The 17,171-nt window shown below is 47.1% G+C and overlaps 1 protein-coding gene across 1 annotated transcript in view; it reads right to left on the bottom strand.

Moving 5' to 3' along the window:
• Positions 1 to 17,171, bottom strand: part of PCBP3 (poly(rC) binding protein 3) — a 227,031-nt gene that overhangs the window by 69,853 nt on the left and 140,007 nt on the right. Inside the window, exon 3 of the mRNA XM_081301485.1 lies at positions 5,788 to 5,916. Coding sequence (XP_081157611.1) covers positions 5,788 to 5,797 — 10 coding nt within the window. The 5' untranslated portion in view covers positions 5,798 to 5,916. The remainder of the gene's footprint in view (positions 1 to 5,787; positions 5,917 to 17,171) is intronic.

The raw sequence follows: 17,171 nt of genomic DNA, 5'->3' as shown, positions 1-17,171 counted from the left end.
ATACAAAAACAGCCACAACAACCTTGAAAAGAACAAGACTGGAGGACTCACAGTTCCTGACTTCAAAATTTATCACAAAGCTATGATCACCACAATAGTGTGGTGCTTGCATACAGACAGACAAATGAATGGAATAAAATAAAAAGCCCAGAAACCTACTTTTACATGTGTGGCCAAATACTTTGGACAGGAGTGCCAAGAACATTTGATGGGGAGAGGACAGTCTTTTCAACAAATGGGGCTGGAAAAATCAGGTATCTACATGCAAACAAAAGCCACATACCAATATAAACCCCAAATCAGACTGAAACATAAGAGCTGGGACCACAAAGCTCTTAGAAGAAAATAGTACAAAACCTTCATGATATTAGATTTCATAATAATTTCTTGGCTATGACATCAAAAGCATAAGTAAAAAGTGAAAATAAACTATAAGCAAAATTTAAAATTTCTGTGCAGCAAGAGACATGATTAACAGAGTGAGAGGGCAAAAAACATGGACTGGGAGAAATATCTTTTGAATCATACAATTGGTAAGGGGTTAATATAGAGTATATAAAGAACTCTTACAACCCAACAAAATCCAAGCAACTCAACTGAAAAATGGGCATAGGATTTGCACACACATTTCTCCAAAAAAGATGTACCAATGGCCAGCAAGCCATGAAAAGGTGATCACATCACGGCTGTGGATGGATGAGGTCTGCTCCCAAGGGCTCACACGCTGGGGCTCGGTCCTCAGTGTGATGCTGCTAGCAGGTGGTGGGCCTTAACAGGTGGGGTCTGCGGGAGTCCTGAGGTCACTGGGGGTGTGCCCTCAGGAGGGATTGGGAACCGGTTCCTATGGAACCCCAGCCAGTCCTGGTCAGTTTCTGGTTTCTTGCCTCTCCACAAGGTGCTGAGGGCCATTGCCAAATAGGAATGACGCATCGAAATTTCCTTGCCAGCGTACCCCATGTTAAATGGACTTGCCTTGGAAATTCGCTGTGACATTGCATGTGTGTTTGAGAAAGGTGACCCTGCTCAAGGACGAGGGTGGATCCAGGTTTAGGGTGTATCCTGCAGGTTTTAGGAAGTATCCCGGTTTAAGACAATTTGGGTTTAGGGCGTTCCGGGTTTAAGACAATCTGGGTTTAAGGCAGTTCCAGGTTTAAGGTTATTGCTGCTGGGAATAGGGCGTATCTTGCTGCCTGAGTTCCCGTTGAGTTCTCGTGGAATTGAGAAAGTATTTGGGACGTGAATTGTGCGGCAGAACTTGAATTTCCCCAGAACGTGTGTAGAGGCCGGTGTGAGTTCGGGAATAAAGAATTGCTGTTTAAATCTACAAAGCTGTGAGAGGCTCGTGATTTTGTGCCCAGCCAAGACTGCGGCAACAAGGTCCCTCCCTGTTGTACACGTTCCGCCAGCATGATGCCATCCACCATGAGGCCTTACCACGACGGAGCAGGTGTGGTGCCATGCCCGTGAGCTTTCAGGGCTGTGTTCTAAATAAGAATCTTTAAAAAATAAATAAATAAAGTACCCAAACTTAGGAATTTCATTTTAGTCACATAAAATAGTTACCAATCATGAGGGAAATGTGAATCAAAACCACAATGTGATACCAACCCATGCCCATTAGGGTAGCTATGATTTAAAAAAAAGAAAAAAGAAGTTGGTGAACTGTCGACAGGAAGGCAAAATTGTTCAGTGACTCTTCAAAAAATTAAAAATAGAATTACCATATGACCCAGCAATGATACTTCTGGATATATACCACAAGAGTTGAGAGCAAGGTCTTGAAGACATATTGTACATCTCTGTTCACAGCAGCATTACTCACACCAGCTGAGAGGTGGGGGAGCGTGTCTGTGGATGGGTGAGTGGAGATAAACCTTGACGGCATCGTGCAAAGTGAAATAAGCCAGTCACAGGAAGAAAAGTAATGAATGATCCCACTTACATGAGATCAAATGAGAGACAGAAAGAAGAAAGGTGGGTGGCAGGGACTGGGGCAGGGGAGCAGGGAGTCATTCATGGTGAGAGTTCCAGTTGTGCCTGATGAAGAGTTCTGGAGGTGGCACCCAACAGTGTGAAAGTTCCTAATGCCCTGGACTGTGCACAGAGAAGTGGTTAAGACACAAAGTTCTAAGTCACATACATTTTACTGTAATTAAAATGAAAATACATTTTAACAAAGGATAGTGGCATGGACACCTGCACAGGCAGGGTAGGAAGCGCTTGTCTGAGCTTTCAATCCATGGTCTAGTCCCCACACTGAGCCCACTACCTGGCCTCTCTGGGGCTCGATTCACCAAGCTGTGAAGCAGGCTGGCTTGAGCCCCTTCAGTGCTTCAACTTGAGGAAATAAAACCATTTCCTTTGCTTTTCGTTCATTGTTCCTTTCTTGAGACTCCTTCTTCTCCCCTTCCACGGAAGGGGCTGATGTGCTGTGCTGACTGTGCTGAACGCGCAGCCCCTCCGCATGGCAGCTCCAGGCAAGGCTGCCCTTAGGCTACTTGTCACAGTCCCATTCTTGAGTCAGGGGCACAGAGCACTGCCTCAGGAACCCCCCTCCAGGGTTGGATGCGGCTTGTGTTACATGTTCTTGGCTATCTATTCATGCCTTTACTGACAAAAACAAGGGCTTGACCTTGCCAGTCCTTCTGGAGGTTCACTCTGCACGGGGCTGCGAGGCCCACACCTGCTCCCCACTGCACACCCAGTACATGGTGCCCAGCTGCTCTGTGGCATGCTTCCACCATGTTTTATGTCCACTCTTTTCCAGGAAGGAACACTGAGATCCCTGCTGCATCCACACCCACAGTACCCAACCGGTGTGTGCTGTGCTGTGTGTGGGGATCTCACACCCTCAGAGATGCATGGGTCACAAGCTTGGTGACTCTCCAGCCCTGCCTGTGCGCCCTCTGGTGGGTAGTCTGGGAGCCTCCGGTTTTCTCAGATCTAAGCTGCACCAAGGGGTGTAAAGTCCTTCTAGTTTTCATGTCTCTGACTAGGAGCACACCAGCCTTTTGCATTTTCTCTTCCGTAAATTATCTTTCAGATACATTGCCTATTTTTCTTCAGAAGTTACAGTGCATGTTAGTTTCCTGTTGCTGATGTTACAAAGCACAAATTTAATGGCTTAAAACAATACAAATGGATGATCTCACAGTTCTGGAAGTCAGATGTCTGACTCAGACCTCGCTGGGCTAGACTCCAGGGTCTGCAGGACTGTGTTCCTCCTGAAGGCCCTAGGAGAGCCTGCAGCACCTAGAGGCCACCCCCTCTTCCACCTTCAAAGCCAGCAACTTGACAACTTTAGATGTGACTCTGACCTTCTGCCCACTCTTCCACATGTGAAGGACTTAAGCAGGATCATCTCACAGAAAGGTCAACCTGGCTCACAGCCCAAGCCCCCTGCATGTTATCCCTGCTGTGCAAGGATCAGGACATGGGCGCCTGTGGGACTATTCTGCCCCCATCCCCAGAATGGGGGCTTATTTAGACTTCCATGTGTGCTCAAGATGCTGATGCCTTCTTGGTTTCAGACTCCCCAGATATCTTCTCCTTTTTTTCATTTCTCATTATTTTCCCCATGGAATCCTTCTTTAAAATCTTTTCTTTTTCTTTTGGTGGTACTGGGGATCAAACTTAGTGCTTTGCCATTGAGTCACATCCCCAGCCTTATTTATTTATTTATTTACTTACTTACTTATGATTGGCACAGGATCTTGCCAAGTTGCTGAGGCTGTCCTTGAACTTGCTGAGGCTGCCTCCTGAGCTGCTGCTTTTTTGAAATCTTTAATTTGGTATAACTCAACTTACCAAACTTTTGTTATCATTTTTGCTTTTTTTGTGTTATTTATGAATTCCTTTTTACGTCCCAGGTAATAAATGCATTTACGCTTTTTTAAAATCAATTCCATGGTTTTCACCTTTCGCACTTAGGTCTCCATCTGATTCGATGCAGACAGCACACTGTTTGGTAACCTTGACTCTAGACCTTCGGGCCTTCTGGCTTCAGTCTTCTCTAATGCTGACAAAACACATCTCAAATCTCCAGAAACCTCTGAATTTTCATGTTCAGAAGTAAACTTCTAAAGGTTTACTGAGTTCTTCAAAATCCACCTGGAATTTTGATTGCGGTCCCAATGTGTTTGTGAATTGAGTACGGAAAACCAACACATTTATGTTATCAACTCTCCCAAGACAGGCTGTGAACATCTCACTCCACTCTTGTCCTCCAAGTCCTTCTTAGAGCATTAGATTTTGCCACAGAGTTCTGTGCACCCTCACTCGGGTTAACTTCTGGACACCTCATGGGTTCTGCTAAACTATTCTGTTTGTCCTCGTAGGTTTTGATTTTCTTGACTTTTCTAGAACAGATCATCACACTTGTTTGCAAAGAATGCCAGTGTTACATCTACCCTCCGTATTCCTGTGATGGTCCCTGTACATGAAGAAGGCTGCACTGTGGTGGCAGAGCTCACCCTGGCCTTGTTGCTGACCTTGGGTGAAGGCATCTAACATTCGCCACCAAGACAATATTTGTGGTGTGATGGGCTCCTGGGCCAAGGCTGGAGCTCTACACTCCTGGTTTGTTAGGAGCTCTTGCCATTGATGGCATGGACTTCATTCATCACCTGTGCTGCATTAGTTGAGTTAAGCCTGTTATTATTCTTTACCAGTCCACTTAACTAGTGAATAGCACAAAGATTATTTGAAATCTTATGGTGGACCCTATTAAATCATAATATTTTCTTTATTTGTTTTAAATGTACTTTGATTTTGACACATTCATATCTCGTATTGAATTTTTAGGCATAGTTCCAATAACCTGGGCTTGCTCTTTCTTTGTAAACATTACATGATATTGGAGTTGAGATCGATTTGTATTGGTCTGAGTGCTGGGGGCTCTCCTTCTCTGCTTTCTGGAATGGCCTATGTGAGTTAGAAGCCTTAGACGTCCTTAAAGCTGGGTACAACTATCTGTGACACACACGAGTGAGGGCTTTTATGAAAGGCAAGTCTTTGATAATAATTTAAATATGAACTGGCCCACTCAAGTTCTCTCTTTCTTCTCAAGTCTATTTTGGCACTGTAACTTTCCTGGGAAGTTATCCGTTTCTGTCAAGTGTTCAGTTGTGTTGACGTGTGGCCATTACAGTACTGCAAGCCTTCTTCTCAGTTGTCATTCCTTATTTTTGTGCCTTTGATTCTTATCAGTATCACCTCTCCATTTTCTTGAACCCTCTTATCAGAGGGCTAACTACTCCTTAAGAGAACACCAGCTTTTAGCTCTGCCATTGTCTTTCTTTCGGTGTCCCCCATTTCCTTGATTTCTGCCCTTTCCTACACCGGGCTTGGGAAAGCCACAGGGACCACAGCCACAGGGTGGCATCAGGTGGCACAAAAGTACCCCTCCTAATGCTGCCCTGCCCTGGGCTCTAAGGACCCAATCTCAGACACCCTCCAGGGGCCTCAGCACCCAGAACAGTCTTCTGCTCAACATTCAGGGCTTCCCTCCTACTTCCCCAGCTTCCCAGGTAACTCTGGGTAAGTGGCCATGGGCAGACTGGGACATGAGGGTGTGCAACCACAACCAGCCCATGGACGCTGGAACGAGGGACCCTTCCCCCAAAGTCCTACATAGCAGAACCTCAGGGCCCATCAAGAACCAAAGCAGGGAAGGATGTGGGACTGTGCCACTTCCAGCAGCTGCATTCCTCAGGGGTGAACTTGGCTCGGTGGCCCACGTCCCTGATGAACAAGCAAGCGCACAGAGGGGACTTCACAGCAACTCACCTTCCCCCATAGGCAGGCTCTACGGTTCAGAGCAGGTCCATAGATGTGAATGCCAGGTGCACTGGGCTCAGAGCATCATCGCCAGAACGGGGAATCTGCAGAGGGGCTGGCTAGTCAGTGCCCGCCTACCTGAAAGACAAAACATTGGAGCACGTGAGCTCCAGTGCATGGTCCTGTCCTTAGGACAGGGTTTGGTAATCATTTCTTGCATTCGACAGAACAGTGCCCATCTCTGAAGCATTTGAGTCCGAGACCTGTGTGAGGAGACGTGTGTCAGCAGAGCTGGCCCCAAGAATGCTGCCTGGTGTAGCCCAAGTAGCAGTGCTGTACTGGGTGGCGTCCACCTCACAGTGGGTGACCCAGAAGAAATATTTTGACAGATCATATAAATGTTCTACTTATGTTAGTGTTCTTATCTGTGTACACCCTGACTTTGAAATGACAGTTATTAAATGAAAATTAATTTAAGTACATCGCTGCGTCCCACTTTCACAGCCAGTGAGATAATTCCCTTCAATCTCTCCAACCCCAGCCTGCAACTCTGCCCTCGGGAGTCACCCTCGGCACAACCTAGTGCTTCTCCAGAGCGTCTCATTTTCAACTCAGTTTATATTTTTGACTTTTGTGCTTTTAGAATTCAGGTTTGCTGCTAACACTGGAAACTGGATTCCCAGCCACAAGCACTCACTTCAGAACATCATCCTCCTTGCTGCATTTGGTCATCTGCTCCACAGGTGCATACTTATGGTCCCCACAAACCACTGCCATGGGCATCCTAAAGGCACACAGACTACAGTGTCCAGCACCTAGAACTGTGATCAGTGGTAATCAGAGCCCATGCTGAACGACAGGGCCTTTCTTTTGAGCCACATGGCAGCCATCAATGGTTCTCCCTGAAGTGGTTTCCCTAGTATGTCACATCCCACCACAGCAGGAGCTTTCAAGTGCAGAAAACAAACAAAAAAACCCCAATGCAAGAAGATCCCATGAAGGATGAGGCTGAAGGAAAACCCCTCTCCCTCCTCCCTCACCAGGGAAGGCTGCCGCACTGGTGCAGCAGAGGGCTGAGAGTGCCACTGGCTAGAGGGTGGGAGACCACAGCTGTAGAGCTGGGCCCTGAGCTCCACGTGTGGGACAGACCAAAGCCACTGATGCACACTTTAAGAGAGTAGACTTATGGCGCATGAACTACATCTCAATTAAAAAATTTTAAAAAACACACAAGGTAATACTCAAAAGTTAAGGACAAAAGAGAAAACAATGCAAGATATCTCCTGTGAAAAGTCTCAGATTTCACAGGCCTGCGTCTCCTCCCTACAGAGAACAGGGAAATGATCCTGACAAACAAAGAGGCACACACCTCAGGAGCTCAGCAGCTGGGAGAGGAGAACAACCGGGTGCCCAACAGACTGGCAGCCGGGAGAGGGTGAACCAGCAGTGAGCAGGTGGGACGACAAAGGAAGCTGGGACCCGAGCCCACGAGGAGAGGCCTCCACCACTGGTCTGCAGGAGCAGGAGCACCAAGGGAGCCTGGCTGGGGAGCCTCAGGACTTGCAGTCCTTGGCCCTCTCTGTCACTAGCGGAGGGCCTGGAGGCCCCTTCTCTCAGGTGGCATACTCAGGCCCCGAACTCACGACAATGAACGTTTTAGAGATGAAGAAGTGTCAAAAGCTGGGGTGAGTGTAGCAACAGGCTGCACATGGGGTCTTCCATCCCTTGTCCAATGGCCTCAGAATTCTGTAGCCAGGATGGTTTTCTCACCAGAAGAACTGACAATTCACTTGTCAATAAAATATGAGGCAAGAGAAAGGACACACCAATCTGTATCTGGAAGACCCCAGAGTTAAATGGCCAGATCCCTGTGTGCTCTGCCAATGGCAAAACCACAATGGAAAGGGGCAAGCCCTGCCAGGTCACAGCAGCCAAACACACTGATCCACACCCCAAGAAGTGAGGTTCCACCCAGAAGTACAAAAATGGAGCAGCTGACCTCAGGGGTCAACACACCGACTGCAGGAAATCCACAGGAAGAGCACAGAAGGGTGTGACACTGGGACAAGTGCTTCAGAGCAGGAAGAGAAATGGGAGCTGGGGTAGAAAAGAGAAGGGTTCAGGAAGAATGGACTTGAGCTTCCCACAAGAATAAAGGAACACTGAGACATCAGAAGGCACACTGATTAAATCCCATCTCCAAAAATACAGTTTTAAAACAATATGAATACTGCATTTGCTGACCAGCAGAAAAAGGATGCTTCCTAGAAAAGAACCAGTAAGGGATGGGGTTGTTGTTCAGCAGCAGAGCACTCGCCTAGCAGGCACAAAGCCCTGGGTTCAATCCTCAGCATCACATAAAAATAAATAAACAAAATAAAGGTATTGTGTCTAACTACAACTAAAAACTAAATATTAAGAAAGAAAGAAAGAAAGAAAGAAAGAGAGAGAGAGAGAAAGAAAAGAAAAGAAAAGAACAAGTAAGCCCAAGCCTCATCCCTCAACACACCCTTCCCTGCTACAGCTGGTGCAGGAAACTGTGTGCTTTTAAAAGAGAGAAAACAGGCACAGAAAATCCTTTGTGGCACAGGACTGCCTCAAAGTGAATCCCATCAGCAATGACAGAACCCCACGGCAAGATGGGGAGTACCAATCAGCATTCCAGGACCGAGGCAGAAGCAGATGTGAGATCACTAGAGCAAAGACCTACAACACTGTAAAATGCAAATGGGGCGCTAAGGCAGACAAAACTGGGAGCTGCTAAACAAAATCTAAGCAGAACTGAAGAAAAGGACAAGGCCTGGAAATAAACACTGTTACAGGGCCCAAAGGGGAACAGTCCAATTGACTGTACAGGGAGCACTGGAAGCCATCCAGAGAAAATGAGGCAGAGCAGGTAGCAGCCATCAAAGACAAGTACAGAGCACCAGGCAAGAAGTGAAAGCCCCGAAGGAGAGCCAACACTTAAATCAACCCTTACCAAAGTTTTAGGGGAAAAAGACTCACAGTGAGAAGGTTTATCCCACACCCGTGCAAACTGGCCCATGGTGGTGGCCTCCAGACAGGCACGGAGACCAGTGAGACAGAAAGAGGGTTCTCTAGGCAGAGGAGCAGCGCACTCGGCTTAGGCAAGGACTCCGACTCCACAGGCCAGAGGGGCCATGCCTTCACAAATTCCTGAAGACAGCGTGGCCGCAGGGCCTCCTCTCAGTCAGACAGGCCTTCAAAGCCAGAGTTTTAGATATTCAAAATCGTAAGCAATGCCAATGCAGTTGTCATGGGCTTTGTGAGAAGTCTGCTAAAAGACGAGCTTCTGCAAACCAAGAAACACCTGAAACAAGAAACAAGTTTGGCAGAAACAAGAAAAAGCCTTTGTGGATCAAAGGCTGAGATAAAAACTGGGGTGATAAGAGAAAGATTTTGGGGAGAGCTGTTCTTAAAAGCAAATACAATATGGGAAGCAGAGGTGGATGAACAGGAAAGAAAGGGGAGCAGAGAAGCTCACGGACCATGGCATGGGGAAGAGGTGGGAGCAGCAGTACCTCCAAGCTGGCGGCAGGGAGAAAGGTTAAGGAATAGCAGCAGGGGCTCGGGCCCACAGAAGGTGGTATTTAGCCAGGACTCTGTGCCTACCAGTCCTGAACTCACAGCTCATGACCATAGGTGAAAAATATTCAGAAGAGACACTGTCTTTATACTGGGCACAGACAGCCTTTCTTCCTCTAAGCAATACTGTGTAACAACTAACTATCCACATGGTGTTTATGCTGGACTAGTGCCATAAGTAACCCTGAGACATGTAAAGTGTATGCGAGGCTGTAAGCAGATTCTATGCAAATGCTGAGCTGTGTTGCTCAAGCGACACAGGCACATGTGGATTTGGTATCTGTGGGTCCTGGGACTAATTTTCTACAATTGCAGAGGAACAAATCTAGACGGAGGTAAGAAGCCAAACTGTGCAAGTGGACAGAGCATTCAAAGGTGCAGGAGTCCAGATTAATCACCATCTCCTTATTCTTGCCACATGGAGCTCTCCAGCCAAGCTGAAGGCTCTCCTGGTGGGTACCCTGCAATACTGATGGAGGGAGTAGCAGAGAATGTACCAGAGGATCCCTTCATTCCAAGTTGGGCACACATGGGGCCACATGAAGGGGTTTGGCAGGCAGGGCACCTCCACCCCAACCATCCAAATTGTAGAGAGTCCTTAGGTCTGGGATGCTGTCAGGGCTCTGACAAAGTGTCAGTGGTCAACCTAATCAAGCACAAGGCTTCCCTTAAGTGGGGGCACTTGAGATGGCTAAGCCTTTACTACATGCAGCAGTATCCCTCCATTTCAGAGGGACAGGCCAGCCCAACTGAAATAGCATGGTCATGTGCACACCGAGGTGACTGTAGGTGGGCTGCAATTTGAGACAGAAACCCCTGGAAGTAAGACCAGAAAAGCCAAGGGAGGGAGATAAACACAACTCAACTACTGGCTCACAGGCCCTGGTGAGGGTGCACCTGGGTACTGAGGGCATTTGGCAGGAGGGTGACCCTAGGGAGCAGTGGAGCTGCATCTAGATGGAGATAAGAAGCCAAACCGGATAGGTGTTTGTGCAAGCCTCAGAATGGGGGCAGTGCAATCCGTAAGAAGCAGAGCTGCAAGAGGGTTTCAGAAGGGCTGGGGCTGGGGCTCAGTGGCAGAGCGCTTGCCTGGCATGAGTAAGGCACTTGGTTCAATTCCCAGCACCACATATAAACAAATAAAAGGTTCACTGACAACTTCTTAAAAAACTTTTAAAAAAAGAGGGTTTCAGAAGAGCCATGCTGTATTATGGTGTGTAGATATGTGCTTTCTGGTGCTGGTGCAGGTGCAGGCTGAGGTGCAAAGGGAAGGACAAGAGGTCAGAGGGGAGCTCTGGGATGACGGGCACTGATTGTGCATGTGTGGTGAGGAGGCACCCAACTAGGGGCATGCAGGAGGATGAAGGGACAGTGGCCACAGTGCACTCAGGAGACTGCGACAAACCAGCCTTCACCCATCTGACGGGAGATGTTTACACACGTCTCTCACCTGCAGTCCACAGAGGTGTAGCCCCCAAGGTAATGGCAGTGTAGAATATAAGAACAACACCAAACGTGGTAATGTGTGTCACACAGTGTGTTCCCTACAATCAAAAGCTACACAATCTCCTTAAACTCCCAGAAACAAACTAAAAATGGACAATTCTTTAGCTCACAATCCAGTTTCAACAAATTTTGAAGACATGGATCAACAGACTATGCTTTCTGCCTACTAGGAAATTAAATTAAATATCTCTAGAAAAGACAACTTCATAATTTTGGGGATACATACTTTAACAGGGTTTCTAAATAGGAAATGGATGGAAGAAAGTAATGAAGTTGGAAAACAGATCTCAACAACACAATTATTGCATGCCCAAATCAGCAGCAGGGCCAGGTACAGTGGTGCGTGCCTGTAATCCCAGTGTCCTGGGAGGCTGAGGCAGGAGGATCACAAGTTTAAAGCCAGCCTCAACAACTTAGCAAGGCCCTAAGAAACTTAGTGAAACCCTGTCTCTAAATAAAAAAGAAAAAGGGCTGGGGATGTAGCTCAGTGGTTGAGTGCCTCTGGGTTCAATCCCTAGTACCAAAAAATAAATAAACAAACAAATAAAAAAATAAAATGGAAAATAAGTAATAGGTAAATACAACCTTACAATACAACTTTACAGGAAAGTTTATAGCTTTAAATGTCTGTATTAGGAATAAATATTAATGACAGTAAAAAAATCCAACAGGGAGTTCAGTGTCTACAGAAAGTAGAAAAGTAACAGAAAAGCAAAGGAAAAAAAATATCAATGGAGAAGATCGGTAAGTACAGGAGTTGGTTATTAAAGTCCCACGTTTAGGGTTGGGGACACAGCCCAGTTGGTAGAGTGCTTGCCTCACATGCACAAGACTCTGGGTTCAATTGCTAGCACCACCAAAAGAAAGAAAGAAAGAAAGAAAGAAAGAAAGAAAGAAAGAAAGAAAGAAAGAAAGAAAGAAAGAAAGAAAGAAAGAAAGAGTGAGTCCCATATTTATTCAGTTCTGCAAATATTTCAAAGAAATTGACACAGGGTATTAGAACAGGTTGAAAAATCAGAACATATATAATTCTACTAAAATATAATTCTACTAATACATATAATTGTTATATGAGTACATATAACACTCTGTTTAAGTTTTCACAGGTGTTCTGCAATTGGGATGAGGGACAGAACGAGTTAAAGTGAAGTCTAGGTAGCACACAGCCCTCTGATGAGTTTGGCCAAGGAAAGCGACCAGGCAGCACAAGGACAGAGGTCACCAAGAGGAAGAGGACGAAACAAACAGAAAGACAACACTGCCTGACCTCCCCATTCTGCTGGCCACAACTCTGAACACTGTGCAGAAAAAGGAAGTCCTAAAATGGGGAGACCAGCAGTGGGCTGGCTGGGGCCCTTGGACCTCAGGGTTTATTGCTCTTGGTTTTGCTGTTGTCCTCCTGCATGCTGCAGATAGGTCACCAGAAAAGCTCACCACCTAAAAATGCCAAATGGCACAGAATATAATTAATAAATAATAGAAGTCCCCCTACCCCCTCAAAAAAGGCTGCTCTAAGTCAAGGACCAAGAAAGGGGAAGCTAGTACGTCATAAATTCCTTTGATAAACCCTTCCCCACACCGCACAAAGGTCACACACCCCGTCAGAAGAGGGCAGTGGGGCAGTGAGAGCCTGCCCCTCTCTACACAGTCACAGGCTCCCTCCCCACCTGGTGTCTGTGGGGAAGGAGGGGTCCTGGATCTCCACTCCAGCTTGCTTATAACAAGGTGTCCCTCCCCCAGGTCTTGGCAAAGGCTGTCTAAAACAGATTTAGATAGAACAGAATCTCATATGATATATCGAAATTTCTAGGATACAGACAACAGTCACATCTTAATAAAAACTAGGATCATCTCAATGTGAATATATGAAAAGAAAATGAACTCAGGCCAGCACTGAGATGACAGGGGTGTTAGAGCTTTTGACAGGTGCTAAAGTGCACGTCCCCATGCCTCAATGAGCACCCTTGTAGCACATTCTTGAGAAAGCCTCAGCACACACACAGGGGACATGAGTGCCAGCAGCACACCCGGACCCCACAGACCTGCCAAAGACATCGCTGGATCTCTGAAGCACTTAGGGAAGTTGGATCTGTAATTAAAAAGCTTAGAATTAGAAACCTCCAGTCCCCAGAGGCTTCACTGGAGAGTTCAACCAAACATTTGAATAACAAACACCAAATTTCACAGAAAGCACAACAGAGGGGTTCATCTGCCAACTCATTTTAAAAGGCTACCACACTGCCCTGATACCAAGACCAGAGATACATAAGCACAGAAAAAGAAAACTACAGACCAATCTCTCATGAACACATTTGCAAATGAATTTTTAAATTTCAGCAAAATGAGTTCAGTGACGTGCAAAAGACAGATGTGCCCACTCATTCAGGCACGCAAGGCTGATGCCATATCAATCACAATAATCCACATGCCAAGAAGCTGAAGCATAAACATGTATGAGCATTCTAATTGATGAATAAAATCGGACCGAATTCAGAACCGATTCATGGCAAAGGCTAAGAGCAGGAAGAGAAGGAAATTCTCTGAACTTCAAAGGAGCACTTGTCTTAGTTCAGGTTGCTGTCACAAAGTCCCACAGATATGATTTGTGAAATCCAGAAATTTATCTCCCACAGTCCTGGAGCCTGAAAGTCTGAGGCCTGGGGGCCAGGCTGGCTGGGTTCTGGTGAAGCCTCTTCCAGGCTGCAGACCTGTCTTCTGGCTGTCTCCAACTAGGACAGCTATTTCTTGGTGGGAAAGTGAGGGAGCGCCAGGGTCCCTTTATCAGGCACTAATCCCTTCCTAGGGGCTCCATCCACAGGACCTTGTCACCTCCCAAAGGCTCCACCTCCAATACTGGAGAGAAAAAATGTGAATCAAATCAACTGAAAATTGTGAAGCCCAAAGGTAAAGGTATGAACCCATAGGAACACAGGGAATCTTTTTCTCATGAGCCCTTTCTGAAGAACCTGGTGTAAAATGGTTTTGGTGACCCAAGAGATAATGGAAAAGCTTTGCATAAACCATAGCGACAAGGGCCAGGTATATCTATAAAACAGGGCTAAATGATGGCGCTAAGGACCATAGAATCATAGGCCAACATTAAGTACGCTTAAAATAAAACTAATACAACCAATGAGATGGGAGAAGAGGTAGGAGAGGAAACGGAAGCGAAGACAAGTGTGGTGTCAGTCCACAGCTGTGGAGCAGACTGACCGGCATAAAAAGAGAAGCCTGGGGAGGAGGAGGAGGAGGAGCGTGGGCTTGTCCTAATGCTGCTTGCATTAGGAAGCTGACACCGTTATGTCAGGGACAGAGAAGGGTCATGTGAATCATTTAAACAGAAAATAGTGTTGAGTCAAGGAAAAGGTTACAAATTTTGCTAAAGATAAAGAGAAAAATGAACAACAACAACAACAACAACGAGAGCGAGAGAGAAAAGCTTACTAAGTTGAGGAACTCATTATATCCATATCTGTTTATCTTTTCAAAAGGAAATAAAGGAAAGATTTTAAATGTAAGTTACTTAACAAGGAGAGGCAGAGTTGAGTGGTGGGAAGATCACAAGCAGGCTCCTCTTAATGGACCATGAGTGAGTTTGACTATGATCATGCAGTCAGTGTTCACATAACTGAAAACAAGAATTGTTCTATGTCCCTAAAAGCTAGGGAAAAACCCTGAGAACTAAATACACGCCGAGTCAGTGCTACACCTCACAGAGAGAAGGCTTGTGAGACTCGAGCTCAAGCGTAGGAGTCCCACGGACACCCTTGGAGTACGTTACAGGGATAGAAAGAGGTGCAAGGAAACAGGTTCATCTTAATTTAGTTATTTATTGATAACAATAATATGGGTATTATTTTTAAACTATCATATTTAGGAAAAAGTAAATAAATAATCATAGTAATGATGAGAGAACAGAGAAACAAGCATTAAAGTTTTTTAAGTAAAAATCACGCAATCTTAAATATGAAATTTCATGATTTTCCCTTCTTTTAAATATACAAAAACTCCTTAGTTCTATGTACTAAAGTTATGAAAAAGAAGTGGCAAACCAATTGTGACAAGCAACCCTGGTGCTAGGTTGTGGGCTCTTATCACTTCTCCCCAACTGGGACAAGAACAGTCCTTTTAGGTCAACAAGCTGATTCTAGAGGCCTGAGATGGGGACACACAGGATGAGGCCTGGGACACCTTACGTGATGGCCAACCCAGTGGTAGAGGGGTCAGGCTGATGTAGCTCCTAGCTCCTGGGCCTCAGCATCAGTGAGGGGGAAACTATTAGATAGTAGGCTGCCGTGGGATGCCACGGAGGTTCTGCTGTGACCCAGCATGCCTCAGAGTATGGCTGGACACCATGGTGAGCATGTGGTCAGGCCCTCAGGGTAGCCCAGACACAGGGAGGCAAGTCAGGAGGCCTTTTCATGAGGCCAAGAGAAAGGGAAAAGACAGCGGGGAGGGCAGAATGAACCCAGAGACATTTGCTATGAGAGCTGGGGCTGCTCTAGAAGGGGTGGGAGGAGGAGCTGCCCTGTCAGGGCAGGGTGTATGGATAGTCTGCTGCTGTGCTGGGGCACTGCCGGGGCCCAGAAGAGAAGGGCAGAGGCACAGAGCTGCTTTTTATATACAACAGGGCCAGCAGCAGTGGCGACTGCTTCTTTCTAGTTCCTCTCCTGCAGGGAGCCTCACTGAGAAGCCTGTCCAGCACCACGTTAGCTTGTTGTCATCACACCACGCTCCCTACCACCGCCGGTCATATTCTTGCATTTAAGATGTGCTGTGTAACCAACAAGGGGTGGGTGTCCTGGGCTGCAGTCTCGCTGTTTCTAACAAAGGGGCTGCTCAGACCTCAAGGACCCTCTCCCAGGCTGCATTGAGAACACGTGTGCACACACACACATGTGTGCACACACACATGCGTGCACACACTCATACACACGCATGACACTCACAGACATGTCTGGGGTCTGTGACCCCTGTGGTGCCACCAGTCCAGGCTTCAGTGTCCTCACCCTCTGCAAGCCTAACCTGTCCCTCTCATTGACTGTTCTCTAAATGAACTTGCTATTGGTCATGCTGGGGTCTCATCTTTATGTACAGTGACAAGCTACTTGGTGGCATTACAGAGGGCTTCATCAAGAGCTTTCCATGGACGGGTGCTCAGCTGTGGGGAGCCTCATGGCTCAGAGAGGACCTGGGCTCTGCAGGAAAGGCAGGCTCGGTGCAGACACAGAATCTTGTAGGGCTTAAGCCTGCAGGGTCTGGAAGTGATCGGTTCCCCCGGTGAACATCGGCACAGATGCTGTGACATCACCACTGCCCTGGCCCAGGACTGTTCTGAACCAGGGAAGAGAACCTTGAAATGTGGGTTAGGGTCCACATGTGCACACACCCTAGAAAGGGTCAGGGAAAGGCTGCCTCTCATCCCCACAACACAGGACAGTGCCTGGGGCTGCAGTTGCCCACTCACCAAGAGAAGCCACCTCTTGGAGTATGGAGGTGATGCTGAACTGGCGGGGCATGGCTAGGGACAACAGCAGGAGAGGAGGGCCACTCCACGGCAGGCAGGTGGGAGCTGAAGTTGTCACCCATTACCACAGACTAGCAAGACTGTGGACGGTCCCACCTGTAGAACACTGCAGAGCCGAGCTGGATCTCCATCTTCCCATCCGCGGAATGTGAGGGGAACTATCTTCCCTGCTTGGACATGTGCTGTGTAACCAACAAGGGGTGGGTGTCCTGGGCTGCAGACACCAGGGCTTCCAGGCTAGAAGCAGAGGCGTGGTGCACCTGGGCTGTCTATGGAGGCACCACCAGGCTAGGCGGGCATCTCAGAGGCTGCTCCCACAGTCGTGAACAGAAGCAAATGGAAATGCTCCAAAATTCTGATTTTTGCTTTGAAAGTTTAAAGGTTGTTACTGGCAACAAAACCCTCTGCTGTTTTCTCTGAAATATCAGGCTCCTGTGGTTATTCTGGAGAAGAGCGTGGCATCTCTCCTGGGAGAAGCTGGGTCCAGACTGTGGAGAGTTGCCCATGGTCTCGGTCCCCTGTGCAGCAATGCCAGTGTCCCAGAAACAGGTTGCAGCATCAGCTTGGGAAGAGGCTGAAGACAACATGGACAAGAACACAGTTCACACAGCAAGTGGGGAATACATCATGCCCTTGTCAGTCATGGGGCTGGAGTGCCACTGGGCACCTGAGACATGAGCAGTGTGAATTCTCAGCCTACCCAGATTGGTTCCAAGTCTCCTTTCTTTTGAGGGGAGTTGGCATGGATTTGGTA

The sequence above is a fragment of the Spermophilus citellus genome (genome assembly GCF_964194105.1).
Source record: "Spermophilus citellus genome assembly, chromosome: 7".
Taxonomy (NCBI): domain Eukaryota; kingdom Metazoa; phylum Chordata; class Mammalia; order Rodentia; family Sciuridae; genus Spermophilus; species Spermophilus citellus.
The sequence above is the reverse complement of the archived record's forward strand: the minus strand, read 5'-3'. Positions and strand labels throughout refer to the sequence as shown.